Below are 19,539 nucleotides of genomic sequence, written 5' to 3'. Positions count from 1 at the left end.
ACTACACTCGCTCCATTTTCTAGCTTGACTGCTAACTCTTATCTATTTTTTGATAATAGGGTCTAATGCAGCTTAACCTGACCTCAGACTCAATATGCAGCTAAGGATGACCTTGAACTTCTGATCCTTCTGTCTGCTCCAACTCAGGACTGCTGGGATTATGAGTGTGCAACAGCATGCCCACTTAGTACAGGGCTGGTTGTGGAACTCAGGGCTTTCTACATGCTAGGCAAGCACTCTACAAATAGAGCTTTATCACGTGCCCTCATTTTTTTTATTATAAGAACTAATAAAACAACATCAGTTCCACAACCACTAGTGACATTTCAGAAAATTTCCATTAAGTAACATGAATGATAATACTACACAGCTCAGGATTTACAGTGTGGTGGCCAATCTTAGACTTTGAGTTGACAAGACCCCTTAAGCTGTGTGTTGTCTATGTCCTTCGAGCAGGGGCATCAGATTTATGTTGTCTTTATTGATGTCAGCACAGGACATAAAACAAGCAAGAAACGACAACCTTTTCACAGTGAGTTCAAGTGACACACTTTAAATTGATATCAATTTTCTTCATCACTTCTGTATGAAGTCTGTCTCTTGTCACTCTGGATGGGATATGGCATTTTGACTTATAATTTGCTTTGTTTTATTTTAGTGTTTAGTGTTTTGAGATAAGGCCTCATCCTGTGGTTCAACTGGCCTTGAATTCTTGGCAACACACCTTTTAAATGCTGGTAATATAAATATGAGTCACCATACCCAGCTTTGTAACTTGTTTCTTTTGCATGTGCATGCAAACATGCATGCTGCACTCATGTGTGGGCATATACATATGTATGCACTGTATGTTACCTTACATTTTCAGTCAGGGCCTCTCATGGAAACCTGCGCCCACCAACTGGCTAAACTGGCTGGCCACCGAGCTCCCTCCAGCACTAGGGTGGCACACAGACATGTGCCACCCCTCTTGGCTTTTACCTGGCACTGGGGTCTCAACTCAAGTCCCCATGCTTGCAAAACAGGCATACTACAGGCTGAACCACACCCTCAGCCTGCTCTTGCTTCTTAACATGATGATTTATCTCGAGATCAATGTTCACTCTATCACTTTTGCTTCACATGTGTACAGGGTTTTATTTCATTTGTGCTTTCATTTCTGGAAACTGAGAAAACCATTCTACATATCAGAGGGACATTTCTGCTCTGAACGAGGGAAGTAAATGTTCCTGAGATTATAACTGGAAAACTCTTGTTTGCAGGTACAGCTGTCTGTATTTTTAGGGTGTTCCCACTCACTCCTCTGTACATCTTCCCACCCTGCAGTATCAGACCCAGCACCACAACATGGTTCAGGGGCAGATCTCCCATCCACTCTGCCAAGGCCATGGCTGAGCACACTAGAAAGGTCATTCTGAGAAGAGAAAAGATGCCAAACCACATGCCAAAAACACCTTTCTAAGTTGCAGTAAAGCAATGTAACTGAGGGGATCAAAAATGTCATTCCCAAGGTGGAGGAGAACACAGGGCACAACTGCAATTGCATACTTTATTAGCAAGCGCATTCCTGACACAGGGGAATTCTTAGGACTGTGCATGTCTGATGACTGGAAAAAGTTTCCAGACTTGATTCTGGTTTTGTATGTATTCACCTGGGTTATGTTCCAACTATCCCATACTTCCAGTGCAGAGACCATGGCCACACACGTCACATAGTGACATAGGTCACTATAGCATGACCTCTGATTTGCACCTTCACATTAGCATGCTGGGAAACCAGCTCAGTGGAAAGTAAGAGTAACCAGCGAAGACATCTGTCCACTAGGACAGCTGATTATGTCAAAGTAAACACAACATGAGGTGCCTTGAATCACATATGCTTAGCCTAGAAAGTACGAACTAAGTGGCTTTCCAACTCAGCTTGCCCTTAGCCAGTTCCCCAGTTGGGAAGCTGAGGCAGGAACAATTTAAATTTGAGACCAGCCTGACTATTTAACTAAACTCTATTCTACCAAACAAAAACAAAGAAGTCAATGAACCTCAATATATATATATGTATATGTATATGTATATGTATATGTATATATACACACACATATATATATATTATATATATTTTTCTACATATATATATGTAGAGAATATTCACTTATTAAAGTATCACTAACAAGGTAGAATTCTGATGTAAATGGCTATCACTTCTATTATCATCCAGTGCAAGGGACAGTTCAGAGTTAGAACATGGGAGCAAGAACAGTCAGCAGTGTTTACAGTTTCAAAGCACCTGGCTCAACTCTGATTGGATCCTCTCTGAAATTTTCTTTACCTTTTGAATGAATCTGACTCTGACAGTGAGCATGGGAAGGAAGGGGCAGACAAACATCTCTGAGGTGAGAGCATCTGCTTAGAGATGCCTCATAATGCCCAAGTCCTGAGGACAATGTTCTCAATACACCAGCTTGGGAAGCCTACAAGTGGCTACAAGTGGCTACAAGCCTACAAGTGGTGTGGTGGTTGGAATGAGAATGTACCCTCCACACATCCACGGAACTCTGAGAATGTGTCACATGGGCTCAGATATGAACAGTTGGTCCCCTGTTGGTGGCGCTGCTTGGGTAGGTTTAGGAGGTACAGGCTTGCTGGAGAGGAGTGTGTTACTAGGGATAGCTTTGAGATTTCTCTGCTTCTTGCTTGCGCTGTTCCTCCTGCCATGCCTGCCACCTGCTGCCACAATTTCCTATCATGATGGACTCCCACCGCCTGGAACCTTATCCTTCTATGTGTTGCCTTGGTCATGGTGTTTTACCACAGCAACAGAAAGTAACCAAGACAGACGGGATCCAACATACGGCTCCAGAAACTGCCTTAAACACGGCCTTTTCTTGAGGAGAAAAAAAATTAAATTCACATTAAACACACATGCTCAAATGAATCCCCAAGTAAATTATTTAAATCCAGCCTTTAAATATTGTGAGAAAAAAAAAGTCAAACAAAATAATGAATACCAAAGGAGAAGCTGCCGTGTGCCAGCACAGGCCTGTAATCCTAATACTCAGAAGGCTGAGGCAGGGGCATCTTGAATTTGAGACCAACCCGGCTATCTGACTAAACTTTGTTCCCCAACCAGAACAAAGATGTCAAAGCTCCTCATCATATATAAATATAAAAGTTTCATTTATCAAAGTACCACTAACAAAAGTGAAATTCTGGTATAAGCCCCAAGCCATAATTCCCAGACATGACTTAACTTCAATATGCAGAGAATGGGCAGAAGTTTACAATAAAGATATTAATTAAAACTAGCCTACAATACAGAAAATTCACAATCTAAACCAACAAATGGGAAATTTAAGCTGGAAAAAAAACTAAGTTTGTGGCAGTCTATAAGAGGAAAGACAATTAAACAGAAAAAACTTGAAAGTATAATTTTGGTAAGGCTATAGTGGCAACCGATATGGGATTCTCCTCTGTATGATATGAATATGTCTTATTACCATTGGTTAATAAAGAAGCTGCTTTGGCCTATGGCAGGGCAGAATACAGCTATATAGGAAAACTAAACTGAATGCTGGGAAAAAGATGGTGGAGTCAGGAGGTGCCATGTAGCTGCTGAAAGAACAGGACACCAGAACCTTTCTGGTAATCCACAGCCTCGCGGTGATATCGAGATTAATAGAAATGGGTTAATTTAAGATGTAAGGGCTAGCTAGGAATATGCCTGAGCCATTAGCCAAACCATGTATATAGTTTTAGCCTGATTATTTGGGTCTGGGCGGCCAGAAAACAGAAGAACAGCCTCCGATTATAGGCAAAAGACTCTCTGTACAGTGTGCTATATGATAAAAATCAGCAAGACCTTAGCTGGGGCAATGAAACAATAAAAATTGTTTTTTATGATCTGAAATTTTCTATAGAACATTGTCAAAATTTTCCAAAATACATTAATTTCCATTGGAAAAGAACTGGTACTGAGAGCACTCAGGAATCAAGTGCTTTCCCCATGAGAATACTAGTAGCTACTTCTTCTAAAACATTATGTATTAAATATCTAAAAATTACATGGCAGAGGGCATTGGCATGTAATTATATTCTCCTTAAGAGTAGTAACAGTCTTTCTTTTCCCAGGGCAATTCATAGTTGGTACCATATGCATTGTAAAGATAAACAAAGCAAGCTCGCCAGGACCTCGTCATTCGTCCTTACATCAACCATTGTCATGGTCGACAAAGCACAAAGACATTGCAGCAGATCAGCCCCTGTACTGAAACTCCTTCTTTAGGCAAAGGAAGCTCCTGATATTGCTACCCCAGGCCACAGAGTGACAGGAACACAGCAAACTGGCTAGGAAAAGGCCTGCTGGTGTAATACATGTTCTTCCACCCTGTGCAAAGATTCCCCTGCTATGCTCAATCTTTAAAGATACAGCACTGAAGTTTTCTGTACCTTTACTTTCCCATCTCTGAAAATTCAGAAACAAAGTGTCTAAATTCAAAAAGTTGCTAGGAAAATGACAGAATCTAATTTTGGAATTTACAGATAAGCTTTCTTTGGCTCCAAATTGATTGACAGCTTTTTAGATTGTGCTAAAGGTTCTCTAGGCCCCCAAAGGCTGCGATTTCCTGATGATAAATCTACATCTGAGATTAGAGAAATCACTACCATCCTCCTCCTTTGATACCCATCAATGAGAGGTTAAAAAGAAAAAGGTTGTGTGTCTCAAACACTACGATGATCTTACGATGATCTGGCAAAGTCTTGAAAACTGAGAATGGCAGTAAGTTAAGGATCCCTTCCAGGGAGGGAGGCACACAGAATGTCTGGGAACAACACAATACGTTTCAGGAAATGCTCTTTTCTCTTCGTCAGAAAACTGTGTTGTTTCTGGGAACTAGAATTTGCCCTGTGAACACCTCTGGAACCTCTCTCCCTGGTGTGTGCCAATCCTGAGGGCAAACAGGAGAGTTTGTTTCCCTTTGGTTAGATTTTAACTAGCACAATCCAGTTCTGTGGAAGCAAATCAGGCTTCCAGAGATACTGCCAGAGGGGCCTGTGTCACAGGGACTGTTTACACGGAAAAGGGTTTCACCAAACATGAGCAGGATCCACAAGTACAGGTTTGTGGGAGACGATCTCTCAGAAAAGAAGAGCAAGGGGAGTAACGGAAGAGTTCCATCCGGGATACCTCCAAACAGATTTTCAGGTTTTGTGTATATTTTACTAGAGCATGATGGGACAGTCATGTGAAACTTAGCATTTTGATGTCCATGTCCCTCAAACTTTAGTAGCCCCCTTCAGTTACCACCCTTCAGTGAAGTTTGCTGCAATATAGTTATGAGGGATACTGGCAGATGCAGGCTGCCCCAAGACTCTCCAAAGGCAAGAAGATATTGACCTTTGCATGGGCATGTGGCTTATGATTGAATTAGTTGTGCAGTAGCTCACACAATTCTCATAAAAACTTTAATACCTATTTCCGATCCCCATTTCACAAGTGGGGAGGGGAGGAGCAGAGGCCAGGTAACAGTTAGGAGTGGTTAAGTAGAGACAGCAACCAAGCTTTGGGATTCCAGATTCTGCTCGGATTGGCTCCACAAGAACTCAACAGTCCAGTGTGAAAGGCATTACTGACAATGAGTGACAGTGGAGCAGAGCCATTAACAGCCTTTCTAATGGCTAATGCTGTCAACCTGACAGGATCTGTTGTCACCTTGAACACAAATCTCTGCGTACTTCTGTGAGAGATTCTGGGTTGGGTTAATAGAGGCAGTGAGACTCAACCTAAATTTAGGCAGCATCATTCCATCAGGTGGGTCCCAGGCTGGATCAAAAGGAGGGAGCTAGCTGACATCAGCATTTATCTCATCTCTTTCTGTTTCCTGGCTATGCTCCTGCCACCATGCCTTCCCCATTGTGGTGGGCTTTAAGCCAGATAGAGCTCCTTTCTTAAGTTGCTTTTATCAGGTTTAGTGTTCGTAAAAGCCAGAAAAGTAGCGAATACAGCCTTCCTACCCCCAACCACACCAGCTGCAGGAAGTCTCATGCTTCTTTACCTCAGTACCTGTGAGTGTGGGCAATAAATGAGGCCTATATCAAAGAGTCCAGGCTTTAGCCTCTGAGGCTGTGGAACACCAGCCCTGCTCACATGGTATCCTGGCTAGGATTTCACAAAGCTCTTTGAAGATGGGCTGGATAGTCTTACCATTTCTGTCCCTTGGCGTCCCTGGTCCTAGAAAGTCTTGGCCCTGCAGTCGCCCGGAGCCCACCTCGTCGAAACTCTGCCATCCCTGGTGCATCAGTGTTGAAATTTCCTGACTGAGTTCTTCGGATTCTGCATGGAGAGGAATCCACAAAAGACTGTGAGGGCTAGGCAGGCCAGGCTCAGGACTCAGGCAATACCCTTCCGAGTCCCTGTCCTGAAGCCAAGGAAGATGACCTACAACAGTGCTTCTGCCAAACTTTGAGATTCAATTCTAAGCCCAACTCTGGGCTTTGGGCCACTCCTCACATGATCAAAGTAAAGGGTGATATCTTTGAGGAGACTCCAGCTTCTGCCTCTGTTCAGTATTCTGAATCAGTTGGACTAGCAAGTACTCAGCTTTTGGTCTTTAAAAGATTTTAAGACACAGACTGGCTCCTAAGAAAAGAGTCTGGTCTCATCTGTGCCTCCCCAGAAGCCCAGGTAATGTAATCTGCTGAGAACGGGAGCAGGGAGTGGGATATATGGATGCCTAGAAGGAAAGACACGCTGCAACCAGCTCTGTTCAACTACTGTCTGTCACATTTCTCTGAGTCCTGCAAAACAACTCACATTCTTCTCTCTGAATGTAACTATTCTGTTTCTGCAGCTATGCGAATGTGTGGCACAGTAGGGACTCACACAGCATCTGCCTGTCTAAGCACAAGATTACAACCATTACTATCAACTTACTTTCCCCAGAATTTCTTGATGCCTTTGGGGCTCCGTTTGCCGTCTGGTGTCAGGGGAGACTGGGGACTGGACTCAGTACCAGATGAAGTAGATGAGAGTTCATTGGTCACACCTGTATCTTCCCAGCCACTTTCTGTCTCTCCTAAGGTGGGCAGGATTGAAAAGTATGTGAATGAGAATGGGGAGGACCTTTGGAACCCCACCCCTACACCAGAGCTATCCTTCTGAAGGAGTCCAGCGCACTCTTCCCAGTGTCGTCCTTAGGACAGAGCTTCATATTAAGGTACCAGGAGTCTAAAGAGCTTGGGACACCTTCAACGCCTCTCACTGAGAACTGCTAAGGCCAACTCTAGATGATTTAATGTCTTCAATTCTAAGGTTTTGGGGCCCAAGTAATTGTTGACTATTTCCATAAGGAGCTGGCTATTTAATGGGAGGGAGACTTTGGAATGTGGGCAGGGCATCATGCGGGCAGGGCATCAGAAATGGGAAACCAAGGAATTCTCACATTCTGTCTCACCTGGGATAGTCACAGTACCTAATACGGGAGCACTGACACTCCAGCCGCGATCTCCAGCAACCCAGAAGCAGAGAAGCCACATGAAGAAGCAAGAGAGGCCAAAGTCCAGCCCAACAGTAACGGGGAGCAAAGAAACAAAAAGAGTATCATCGAGCAAAAGAGAAAAACTCAAAAAGAAAAGAAAACAATCCCACAAAGGACAAGGCAAAGGGTGACCAAGTCTGGTCCACAGAATCAGCATGCTGAGAGAAGGCATCAGGCCAAAGGATCCTGGTACCACTTCCTTACAAGCTGAGGTTTCCACAGGCAGGGAGGGAGGATCAGCAGCCAGACAGTGGGGGGGGGGGGGGGGGGGGGGGGACTGAGGGGAGATACTCTTTGTCATAGGCAGATACTCTTTGTATAGGTGCCAGAACTCATACTAAATGACTTGGAACAGTCTAAGTCTAACTGAACACAGTTATTTAAAGGTTTATTTGGAGCTATGGAAGCCCAGCGCAGATGTGGGTTTCAAGAACTAAAGCATGAGGTGGCCCAGGGAATAAGGAGGTGGAGGAATTAGGGGTAGGTAGGGAGAACTCTGTGAACACCAAAGTATTCACTCCTAGACCACATCAAATGCTCTGCTGCTGACTGAATCTGAACTACTCTGACCTGGGAGTCTGTATATTGTCAGTCTATTGGTAACATGGGCCATATCAATGACAGACATGGGAGAGAGAAGACCAGGATGACAAATGAAGAAAGTAGGTCATGAAAAATAAATGGAAATGTCTAAGAGTGTGAGAATAAAAAGCAATAGTGGGGAGGACAGGCAGGGATTCGAGGAAGAATGGACAGAGGTGAGAGTGGAGGTACAATAACTCGAGAAGCAGCTTATCCATGCAGGGAATCTTTAAAAGTGGAGCCACTGTGGGACACAACTCGCCCAGGACCAACTCCCACCATAACTACTGTGGGCTGCAGTTATAGCTACAGTTAATGTGTTAAGGATGGAGTTCCTGAGGCTACCAACCCAGGGGCTGGATACTTACTCAGCCTCAGCAGGCTGCTCCCTGAAGAGTCGGGCTGGGAGGAGACAGTGGGAGGAGACTTGGCGGCTTCTCCATTGGGCGTGGTGCCTGAGAGCTTCCCAGGTAATGTAGGGTATTTCTGCTCCGCTGAGAAAGAGCTGTCCTATTGGACAAAGATGCCAAATTAACCATCAGACTTCAGCTCAAACCAGTCAGGAAGTCTGAGTGTGCATAAACCCTTTCTTCAAGGGTCACTTTCATTTAGTTTGTCTCAAAGATCCTTCCAAGATTGCTTCTCCTAGTCCAGGAGAAAGGTAAAGATTTACCCACACAATAAGACAGAGATGGCATCAAACCCAAATCCAGAGATAACTGTAACTGCTCACAAAGGAGAGCCCTGTGCCATTTGTCTCATGATAGAGGTTCAGTGAATTCATAGTCATGTGTTTTCCCTGGGTCCTCAAAAACACAAGCCACAGTTAGCTGGAGGGAGAGGAGAGCAGCGGTAGTGTTGTCCAGATGCCCCTGATCTCCCCATACTTGCTTTCCTATGACTAGGAAAGAGGGCTTTTGCCAAGTAAGACCCCTGGTCATACCAGACCTAAGCAGATCTCTCCAAGGGCTTAGCCATGAGCACAGATTACACAGGCCATGACTGATGGAAGGCCATGGTACAGCAACGAAATGAGAGAGTAGGAAATGTCTGTGTTGTGATAATGGCTATTTTGCCCAATATCATATTAAGACAGGCCAAGAACCTAAATATACATGTGGGGGGGGGGGCTGGAGGCTACAATCCAGCCCAGTTCCATTAGGAACTTAGAATCATCCACTTTGATGCAACAAGCACTGTGTTTGGATCCTGCCTAAAAATAAACCCCAAAGTAGCAGGCTGATTTAGAGAGAAAGGTTAGTACTTTTTTTGTCAAGAAGTATATAAAGATCACTAATGCTACATGCCTGAGGAAAATATATAAAATGCATTGCAAATGTGAGAATAAAGAGAAAATAAGATGACATCAACTATAGATCACTTGATTGGACCCAGAAGAAAAGTATTATGAGAGGTAGAACCAATTTTAAGTCAGAGTGGGATTGGATGGCTGCCAAGACCAAGGCGCCTTTTGAAGCTTCGTTCACTGAAAGCCAAGTGAGCAGGGCATTTCTGAATTCAGTTTGCATCCATGTCCTGGCAGCTGTTTGAAATTCAGTTCATTCACTGCACAATAACACGCGCCTCCCAAATGAGCTTAGGAAGGAGAAATATGGACAGAGACAAGACTGTTAAAGAGATCTGGTTCATGAGTAGCCACGTCAGAACCTCCAGAGATGAAAGCATGACATCTTCAAGCTTGTGATGACCTGCAGGGCAGAGAGGTCAGGCATGATCAGACCTGCGGACCAGCCCAGCAGCATCCCAGGGCTAGCTCATTCACCGGCAGCTGCCTCACTCTCCCCTGAGGCACTATCAAAGAACACCAACTCCCAGGCTCCTCCCTGGCCCTGTGAATCGGCTCCTCTGAAAATGCACCCACTTCAGGAGTCTGTATTTTTAACAAGCGTCTTGGATTATTCTAATATTTAGTCAGACTCAGACCATGGGAAGGGAGTAGTCAAAACAGAACTGTGGGCTGGAGAGATGGCTCTGCAGGTAAAGGCACTAGCTACATAGGCCCAGTGACCCATGTTCAATTCCTAGAACCCACATAAAGAGCCAGACATAGTAGTATACATATAGTCCCAGCATTTTTTTTGATGAGATGTGAGGCAGAAACAGGAGAATCTCCCAGAAACTTGAAGGTCTGTCAGCCTGCAGTGAGGAGGCAGCAACAGAAACAAGAGGTCCTGCTTCAGTGAAAACCAGCTACCCCAAGTTGACCTCCGATGCACGGGTATGCACAGACACAAGAACACAGTTGTTTTGTTTTTAAGACTAGAGAATCAAAGAGCCTGATACCAAGTTCCATCTTACATAAGAAATACAAAATGGGCAAGGACTTTCAATATGGGTTTATGGTTGTCAGCATATAAGTCTCTAACATAGGGCCAGGCCAGCAGAAAGTCCCTGACCATGACCACCCAGAGAGTGATGAGGAAACAGATATTCTTCTGAAGAGCTGATGTACAAACAGATATTCCCTAAACAAGGATGGCTGAGGCTCCAGACCCATAGGGAACAGAGAGCAATGCAGTAGGCTCTCTGAGTTCTGTTTTAGCCAAGACATAAAGCTGTTGGAGAAGAAGGGCTATGTCAAGGCAGGACAGGAAGGAGACAGGAATACCTGACCCCAGTCCTGTTTCCTGTCTTCAAGTATAACCCCGGCAGTGGAGAGCCAAAGAGCAGAGCAGAACCTATTACCCACCTGCTTTAAATCAGAACAAAGAGGTGGCCTGCCAACACAGACAGCTAAGTTTTAGGCCAGAATGGTTCAGGGAAAGCCCTTTCTTTTTAACCTCTCAACCCCTCTATTTGGTCATTTCTAATAGGGAATAACAATTCCTCTCTTGGACTAGTTGAAAACAATATGCCCAGAGCCCAGCAAACAGCTTCCAGCAGACAAACAGAAGCCCAGAAAACGTAAGAGGCCAGGTCCAAGGGGGCCAGCAATGAAGAACTCTAGATCCAGAAAAGCATACCACAGGCTGCATGTAGAATATCACGCCTGTCTATCCCAGGGCACAATTTAAAGAATCCACCGAGAAATGGGTGCTTTTAAGTCTGCTGACCCACATACAGGGGAAGACAATGTACAGCTCTGAGAAGAAAGCACTCACAGGGGGCTGGAGGGACTCAATTCTAGAGTGATGGCAATGGGAGAGACGAACTCATTCCACAGGAGAACAAATCAGGGGTTCAGGAGTCATGCGTAGCAGCCAGAATGCAAGGGCGACTGTGACATAAGGAACACTCTGGTATAAAAAGCCTTAGTTTAAACGCAACGACCACAGTAAGGAGATGCTGTGGAAAAAATACTATACCTGTGGAATGGTGGTGGGATGAGGTGGTGTGTATATGGGGGGAAGAAGTGGACAGGTTGAGCTAAGTGAAGTTTCACAAGATTGTAATTCTGATCAAAGGAGTGGGAAAGCTAGTTTTAGCCTGGAATGTGCACTCTCTGTAAGCACTCGGCATCTCTCATCTTCCATGGTAAGCATCTCAGTGTCCTAAAACATGAAGGATGAAGCAGCTGCAGCCAAACAGATGTAAGTGGCCATTACATCTGTTATTTAGAGATAAGTGTGAATGGCTTCTCTGAAGCTGAGGCTGGAGGAGGGATGGCTGGGCCCCAGAGCTTTACCAAGGAGCCACAAAACACAAGGGACTGAGTATCCAAAGTTTTAGGACAGAAGATCAGGCAGAGACATTTGCTCACAAATCTCAATGGCTCAAGGAATGGCTGGCTAACCATAGCAATGATTACCATAAGTACAGAAGTAAAGAGAAGCCTTTTACCAAGATATGAGGCTACAGATACAGTCTTTCTTCCACAAAGAGTCAGAAGAGCAGAAATGCCCCCATGCTGCCATAGTGGTGTGAAAGCATGCAGAGCCTTCTCGAGGCACATGCAGTGAAGTCTTGTGTCTCCTCTGAAAGGCAGAGGAGACAGAAGGGCAATGCACAGCACATTCCTCTTAAAATGCTACAGATGGTGACTGGGTGGGGCTGACACTAATTATATGAGGCTTCGGTTTCCCATGGGCTCAATATTGGTCTGTGTCTACCAGCCTAAAACTGCAATCATCTGCCACTGTGGTATTCTAGGAGAAAATGGGTTCTAATGGAGCTTTTATAACATAACTTGTCCACTGAAGGCAGCCTGAGTGCACACCTGTGTTTTAACCATGGCATCTCAGCACAGGAGAGGAGTTCTGTCAACATTCTTCTGGGTAGAAGACTACACCTCCTATATAGTAACTAAGCCTAGAGCCCTTCATCAAAGATTAGTTTCTCTAAGCCTACAAAGCAGAGGTGATCATGATAAATGATATACCACAGATAACGGCAGAGAAAGTGCATTATGCATATGAACTACACAACAATGACATTTCCTCTTTCCTCACTCCTTCTTAACTCTTATAGTTAACGTATTTTAAGGCTACAAAAGCTGTACCTTGTTAAAATACTCTAACAAACACTACAACCAAGGATAGGTGATAAAGACATAAAAAAACATACCTTGGGCTCTCCCACCAGGGTCAACTGGTTCCCATCGACACACTATGGAGTGGCAAGAAGATTCAAACGTGAGGAGAAAAAGAAAGCTGTGCTAGTCACACTGAGTAGTTCAGAACCACCTGCCTGTTTATATCTGATGCACTGAGATGTAAGGACACCATCTCATTCTTCATGTTAGAGGATCACCACTCACAGCGGGAAACAGGACACTGTCTAGCCAATGAAAGATATCCTGGACAGTTGCCAAAAGTCTGATCAATGGACCAAGAGGCACATGGCTGAGAATTGGCTATCAACTCCAATTTCTGTGGATCTCCATCAAGTCACTCCAATGGGGATCGGGAGACAGTATGTATGGCTCACCAGAGGCTCCATCAGGGCAGAACTTGTGCTTAGTCATTGCTAGGCTCAAAGCCTCCCATTGTTCCCTCCAACACTGGGCCCCGTCACGTGGCCAAGTCCATTCTTACACAGGGGGCTACAAAGTCCTCCTTGGTGCTTTTCAGGTTTCTTTAAAGCTACCTCTCTAATCTTCTAGATTAGCCCAGGCTGTATTCTGGAAATCACCCCCATTATCTAGGCTACTCCTTCATTCTGAACCCCTGCAGATATCCCAGGCATACTGGGGAGATGAGGCCAGAATCCCATGATCTGCTCTGGCTTGACATGGCATATGGCTCTGACCTTTTTGTCCTGCTCCCATGTTCCCCAAAACCTGCTTTTGCCCACTTATGCATCCCAGCATGGTGCTGGGCCTAAAGGAGTTACTCAGCACTTGGCACAGCTGGTTAATGGGCTGACCTTATCCCCAGATTCACGTCTCAAGTCTTCCAGACTACAGGAGAGTTTCTTCTGAGCCCTAGATAGACACAGAAGAAAGGAATCACAGTGACCATGGGAGGAGTCACTCGGTGTCACATCAGATGCTTACCCAGCAGCCTGTCTTAGAGTGAAGGTCAGAGATAAATCACCCTTATAGTACACACTCGCATATAAGACCTTAGGGAAAGAATGGCCCAACAGTGAGTGGTACTAGTCAGAGATGACTCCTGGGTCTCCTTGAGGAAACCCAGTGTCTGCAAAGTCAAGGGGGAAAAAAAATGCTGGTGCTGTCTTTAAATCCAAAAGCAATCTGGACAGGAAGCTGCAGGCACCTCCTTTGAGAGGAGTCAAGTACACTAGACAGTCACAGCTTGAAGCATTACCTAGGATCCTTCAAGCCTCCATCCTGGCTCTACCTGCCCTGAGCATTCAACTCAGGGGACCCATGTCTTCACAGGGGCTATTTTGCCAACGACATCAAATGTCTAGTAAAGGGGCAATGCTACCAGTGGCCACAGTGGAAATAGAGGGATGATAGCCAATGAGTCTCTGACTGGTCTTTCCTCAATATCAGTGACTCTCAATCTATGGGAGAGAAATCCCTGAGTAGCCAGGAGAGATTGGCTTGACACTGTGCCCAGAACCCTGGGACTATGCTCACCACACCTGCCCAGTCACCATCTACCTAGTGAGCCCTGAGAAGAGAAAGATGTCCAATTATCCTACCTGGTCTCCAGTGATTTCTGCGGCAAGGGAGGTGGCCCTGGGGTAGGAGAGCTGCATCGTGGCGATACCTATTTCACAAACAGAAGAGCAGCAAAGGAAGACAGTTACCATTTGGGAACCAAACGTCCCCCTTGATGACTCCTCTGAGAAAAATATTTCTGCCCCGTGGCTACAGCCACGGTAGGTGCATTCATATGGATGCTTTGCTCATCATGGATCAAGCAATGCAGCAGTTCTGAGAGATGTTAAGCATAGCAAGCCACCATGGTCAAGTCACCCTTTGTCCCTAAGCTCTAGACCTTAGACATAAATTCAGGTCCCAGCAGCAGACTCCCAGAACTTGGGGGCTGCCAATGCCTCTGTCCTTTCAGAGCTTGTCTCTTACCTTTTTTCATTCAGTGGGTCACCATCACATACTACCTAAAGCACCCTCTTTGGGCTTAAGTGAGTCGAGTCAAATTCTGAGACTCTGAGAGGACGTGAGTGATAGTCACTCAGCAAGCATCCACATCAACCCTATAGGAGGAATATGCATAATTACCACCAGGGGGCAGATTAACAATCTTATAGTAGGGATGTGCATAATCCCCTCTGGGGGCAGATTAATAATCCTATAGTAAGGATGTGCATAATCCCCACCAGGGGGCAGATTAACAATCTTATAGTAGGGATGTGCATAATCCCCTCTGGGGGCAGATTAATAATCCTATAGTAAGGATGTGCATAATCCCCACCAGGGGGCAGATTAACAATCTTATAGTAGGGATGTGCATAATCCCCTCTGGGGGCAGATTAATAATCCTATAGTAAGGATGTGCATAATCCCCACCAGGGGGCAGATTAACAATCTTATAGTAGGGATGTGCATAATCCCCTCTGGGGGCAGATTAATAATCTTATAGTAGGAATGTGCATAATCCACAGGGGGCAGATTAATAATTTTATAGTAGGAAATGTACAGAAACTATGTCACCTGCTGCAGCACTAACACCAGTGACATAACATGGTGTGATGGGAAGAAATGTGCCTCTCAATGAGGAGACTGTGAGGTGGCATCAGAGGAGAGAACACTGAACTTTAATACTGAGAAGTGAGAAGGGGTTAATTAGGAAGGTAAGAAAGAAAACACCATCTCAGGATGAGCCTGAGCCAATGAGAATGACAGGACACAGTCCAGTCTTCACTGATGCACTGACCACAGAACTCTGTCTTTTCCTTCAAGCCCCAGGTCTTTCTGGCTTTCTCTAGGAAAGTCTCTACCATCATAGCACAGGTATTAAAAACTGGAGCTTGCTCGTCAGACAGATCAGGGTTTATGTTTTGTTCTGCTACCTACCTACAGTGTGACCTAGAGGCCATTACTCACCCTCTCTGAAACTCAGCCTTATTGTAGTAAAACAAGAGCCCTTACAAGGTGTCGTAAGAACTAAGCCATGCAAACTGCTCATGACAGCGACCACCAGACTGAGCAAGTCCTGATTACTGCTCACATATAACTACCAGCAACATAAAGTGCTTTCATTGAGTCACTAATGGGGGAAAGGGTTTCACTGGAGGACATTTGGTCCTTCGTTAAAGAAATGATTCAGATGGGCAGTTAAACAGTCATTTTCAGTTTGATCTTTCTAGAGCTCAGGAGTCTTTTGGCCCTGGTGCGGCCCCACCCCCTCAAGCCCTCTGTCTATGAACTAGTTCCCTTATCTGTGTTTAACCAAGTTCTAGAGAGTGACAGAGTAGGACCAGATTCTAAAGCAAGAGAAGAAAATCCATGTGGAGGGTAGAGGGGCTGACAGAGGTGTGTGTGAGGCAGAACTACATTGCTGGGGACGATGCCTGCGTCTTAAGATGGACTCACTTATTAACCAAATCTGCTGAAGTCCACTGGGAATAAGTCACGGCATCAGACTCTGGAGAAGCCTTGGTAAATAAAACACTACCCTTGTTCTGTACTACATGCCAGGAGGAAATATAAACAGAAAGCCAATTAAAGAAGAAAATTCTTGCCCTTCAGAGTCCCAGTGGCCTGAGCCTGGGTCCTTGTTCCCCAACCTTCTTGCTGGAGCTTGAGGACAATTCTCCGGGCTTAACTATTCATCAGTTAAGATGCATAGTGGACAGGCGCTTGACAGATGCCTTTCCAGGCCAAGGCACGCTCCCAAGGACACCTTGAACCAAGGAAGTGCGGTACCTCTTGTTTCAGTACTTCCTCGGGGTTTTTATTTGTGGTGTTCCGTTTTCTGATGCTCCCCTCCATTTCATCTTCATTGATTGAGAGGGTTCTCTCGGAAGGCCCTGGAAATAGTAAAGCAATGGTAGCAAATCACTATTGTGAGACTTGCTCAGAAGAATCATACCACAAAACCCTCATGGTGTGTAATCTTCATTAACACATACAGAGGAGGATTGTTTCAGCTTAGGGGTTTGACTCCATTCTGTCTCAAAAACAGAAGTACTAAGACACATGGAAAGAGCTATGGTTTGAGTATGGGGTGTCCTTGTTTGGTTCTCGTGGGCCAGCGTTGCTGTTCTGGGAACTGGGAGACCTTTCAGTGGTGGAGCCTCATTGGAGGATGTGGGCTGCCGAGCTGAGCTGTGATCCTTGGAGGTTACTGTTCAATCTTTCCACTTCCTGGCCAATCAGAATACAAGGAGTCGCTACATACTCCTACTGCCATGGTACACTGTGTTTTCAAACTGTGAGCCAAATAAATTCTTCCTCTCTTACCTTACTTCTTGTTTGGTATTTTATTGGAATAAAAAAAGCAATTACTACATAAAGACACATTAATAGTGTGATTGGAAAAATTCTCCAGGATGTCCAATCAAAGGCTGCCATGAAGGTCACTTTAGGGTCAAAGTTTATCCCTTGAACAGAGGTAAGCCACTTCTTGCTTCTAGCTTTCATAATCCTTGGCAAAGGGCAACCAGGACTCATGAGGTATCTGGCCCAAGATCAAAAAGAATTAGAGAAAAGAGGCTGAGACAAGAGCCTGGCAGATTCCTTGGGCAGGAACCAGTCAGTTCCTAACCCAGTAGAGACAAAGTTTGTTTCCAAACAGAGTTAGTAGCTCAGCCAGAATCAGATGTCCTTAAAACAACCCTCCTGTGTGAAGTAACTGCTCCTGCAGGATCCACAAGGAGAGCCAGTTTCATGGCACGGGCCATACGAGCACCACTGTGCTCATGTGAATACACACGCTACTGTATGCTGCACTTGTGTGGGTAGTACACATGACTTTCTACAGCAACTCAGGAACCTGGAGACTCACAGAGTCCCCAAGTTGTCTTCTACACCTGTCAGAAACTTCAGACCCTGTGAGAAACCCACGAGGCCTCTGACAGACCCAGCCTGCCTCCTGTCAGTCCCTCTAAGGTGAATCCTAAGAAGACAGATTGGAGGCCTCTAATGGGGAGGGTTCCCAAGAGCTAAAACTGAATGCTATATTTTCTTGTGAAGTTCCTAGAAGTTTCATTTGATGAAATTTCTATAAATCACCATCTGTACCATCCAAGAATCTACACACAGATCCACTCTCTAGTACATCTCCTGTCAGGGGACAAGCGATCTGATAGCAGAACTTCTCCTGCCTCTGACACAGGAGATGAAATGTCTTTCTGGGGAAATGGGTTGGTTTCTCCTCCTCTTACCTTGAGCTGCCATCATCATCTCCTTCACCCTTAGGTACTGGTTCAACAGCCCCTTTAGCTCCTCTATCCGACGGTCCTGCCATGGCAGAAGAGCACATGAAGATTAACACCACCATTGGTTAACTTTATTTGGAACACAATAAAGAAAACCCCATATAAGACCTCTAAGGACCTCCAAAAGAAAAATTCAAGGTCCAGTTGGCCCTAGCGGTCTGCCTCACAGGCCACTATAGACGTAGCCTGAAGAGGCCTCCATGGTGGCAGAAGTATAACTCGGTCTCCTACTCTCTTAACACAGCCTGCATGAAGAACACATCTGATTGCAGGGTCACCCTCTGGGGCTACACACGTAAGACACATCCCAGTTTCCTCACCCATCCCTTAGTAGTCTGAAGTACGTTACACAACAGAATATATTCCAAGAAAGGATTCATTATTTCAAGGCTGTAGTCTGGGGAATCAGGTCACACAGATCCTGGGATACGTGGGTACGTCTGCTATCTGCCAGTCACCTGACCCTGTGCAAAATTATCTCTCTTCAGTTGAGAATATGGGGCTGTGATTCCCAGAGACACTAGCTAAGTGCTTTGCTATGTGAGGAAGAGGTTATTTTATGATTATGCAGGAATAGATATGAAGAATGTAATGTAGCAGGAGAAACTGAGGCACTGCATGCTGCTGAGTGTCGCTATGATAGTTCTACCGTGAGAGTAAATTGCACACACAGGGGCTGTTGCTGAGCTTTGCTAAGAGTTCTGGCAATAATGAGCACAGGGGTATCTTTTTCACCACACCACCATGAACAGGCAGGACTATAAGCTGCTTTTGAGAAACTGAGTGTAGGTAAAGTTCCCAGGCTTATAAACATGCACTGAAGATGAGTCTCCTCTGAAAAGCTGTGACCGTAACGTATCTTGTCAATGACAGCATGCCACTATCCAGTAGAGCAGAGACCAGAAGGGACCAAATAGAGTCAGTGGTGCCTATAAGGAAAGGGCAGGGTGTCAGAGCAATGCCTCACCTTATCCTCATTAGCAACCAGCAGCGTTTCCATGCCCATTTTCAGATGGTGGATTTCTTGGTCTAAAAGAATTGACATATAGAAGGAATTATTTGTACAAATGCTGACAGCTATTACCATATGCTGATGGTCCTTAAACATAAAGATTGACAAGTGAAGGTGGCTCCTTTTTTATTTGCTGAAAGAACCTGGGATGGTGTCTGGCACAGGGGGTCTCATTAGACATCTGTTGAATACATTTATGGATAACCTAGTGCTTTGTCTTCTCGTCTAGATGGCATCTAGGGGCAAAATAAAACAGCATTTACTCAAAAATGACAGAGTGGAATAAACATAAACAGCATCTCCTAAGAACATAAATACTCATATTCTATGTAGGCATATGCCAAGGCTCCTGACTAGTTTGGGGGAAAGACCATGGACTCAGACAAACTAGAAGCAGAGGAAAATTTTATAAAAGAAAACTCAAAACAATTTATAGATGATAAATGGACACTGGGCATTATACAAAGGTTTGGTACTTGGTTAAATTTAAAATTTTAAAATCTGACTAAAGAAATGTTTATATATGGGCATGGAGTTGCAGGCCTATAATCATAGCTATTCAAGGCTGAGGTAGAAGATCTAAGGACTGAGCCCTGTTTAAGAAACTTATGAAGACCCCATCTCAAAACACAAAGTGTT

General features: G+C 44.9%; 1 protein-coding gene across 5 annotated transcripts in view; it reads right to left on the bottom strand.

Moving 5' to 3' along the window:
- Window positions 1-19,539, bottom strand: part of Ppfibp2 (PPFIA binding protein 2) — a 159,454-nt gene that overhangs the window by 10,838 nt on the left and 129,077 nt on the right. For all 5 annotated transcript variants that reach the window (XM_038322355.1, XM_038322336.1, XM_038322346.1 and 2 more), the window contains 9 exons: window positions 18,856-18,917; window positions 17,835-17,910; window positions 16,375-16,478; window positions 14,187-14,254; window positions 13,440-13,497; window positions 12,639-12,680; window positions 8,483-8,624; window positions 6,929-7,070; window positions 6,200-6,328 (listed from right to left, as the gene is read on the bottom strand). In XM_038322355.1, coding sequence (XP_038178283.1) covers window positions 6,200-6,328; window positions 6,929-7,070; window positions 8,483-8,624; window positions 12,639-12,680; window positions 13,440-13,497; window positions 14,187-14,254; window positions 16,375-16,478; window positions 17,835-17,910; window positions 18,856-18,917 — 823 coding nt within the window. The remainder of the gene's footprint in view (window positions 1-6,199; window positions 6,329-6,928; window positions 7,071-8,482; window positions 8,625-12,638; window positions 12,681-13,439; window positions 13,498-14,186; window positions 14,255-16,374; window positions 16,479-17,834; window positions 17,911-18,855; window positions 18,918-19,539) is intronic.

This window comes from Arvicola amphibius, chromosome 1, assembly GCF_903992535.2.
Source record: "Arvicola amphibius chromosome 1, mArvAmp1.2, whole genome shotgun sequence".
NCBI lineage: Eukaryota > Metazoa > Chordata > Mammalia > Rodentia > Cricetidae > Arvicola > Arvicola amphibius.
This window is presented reverse-complemented; position numbering and strand designations above follow the sequence as displayed.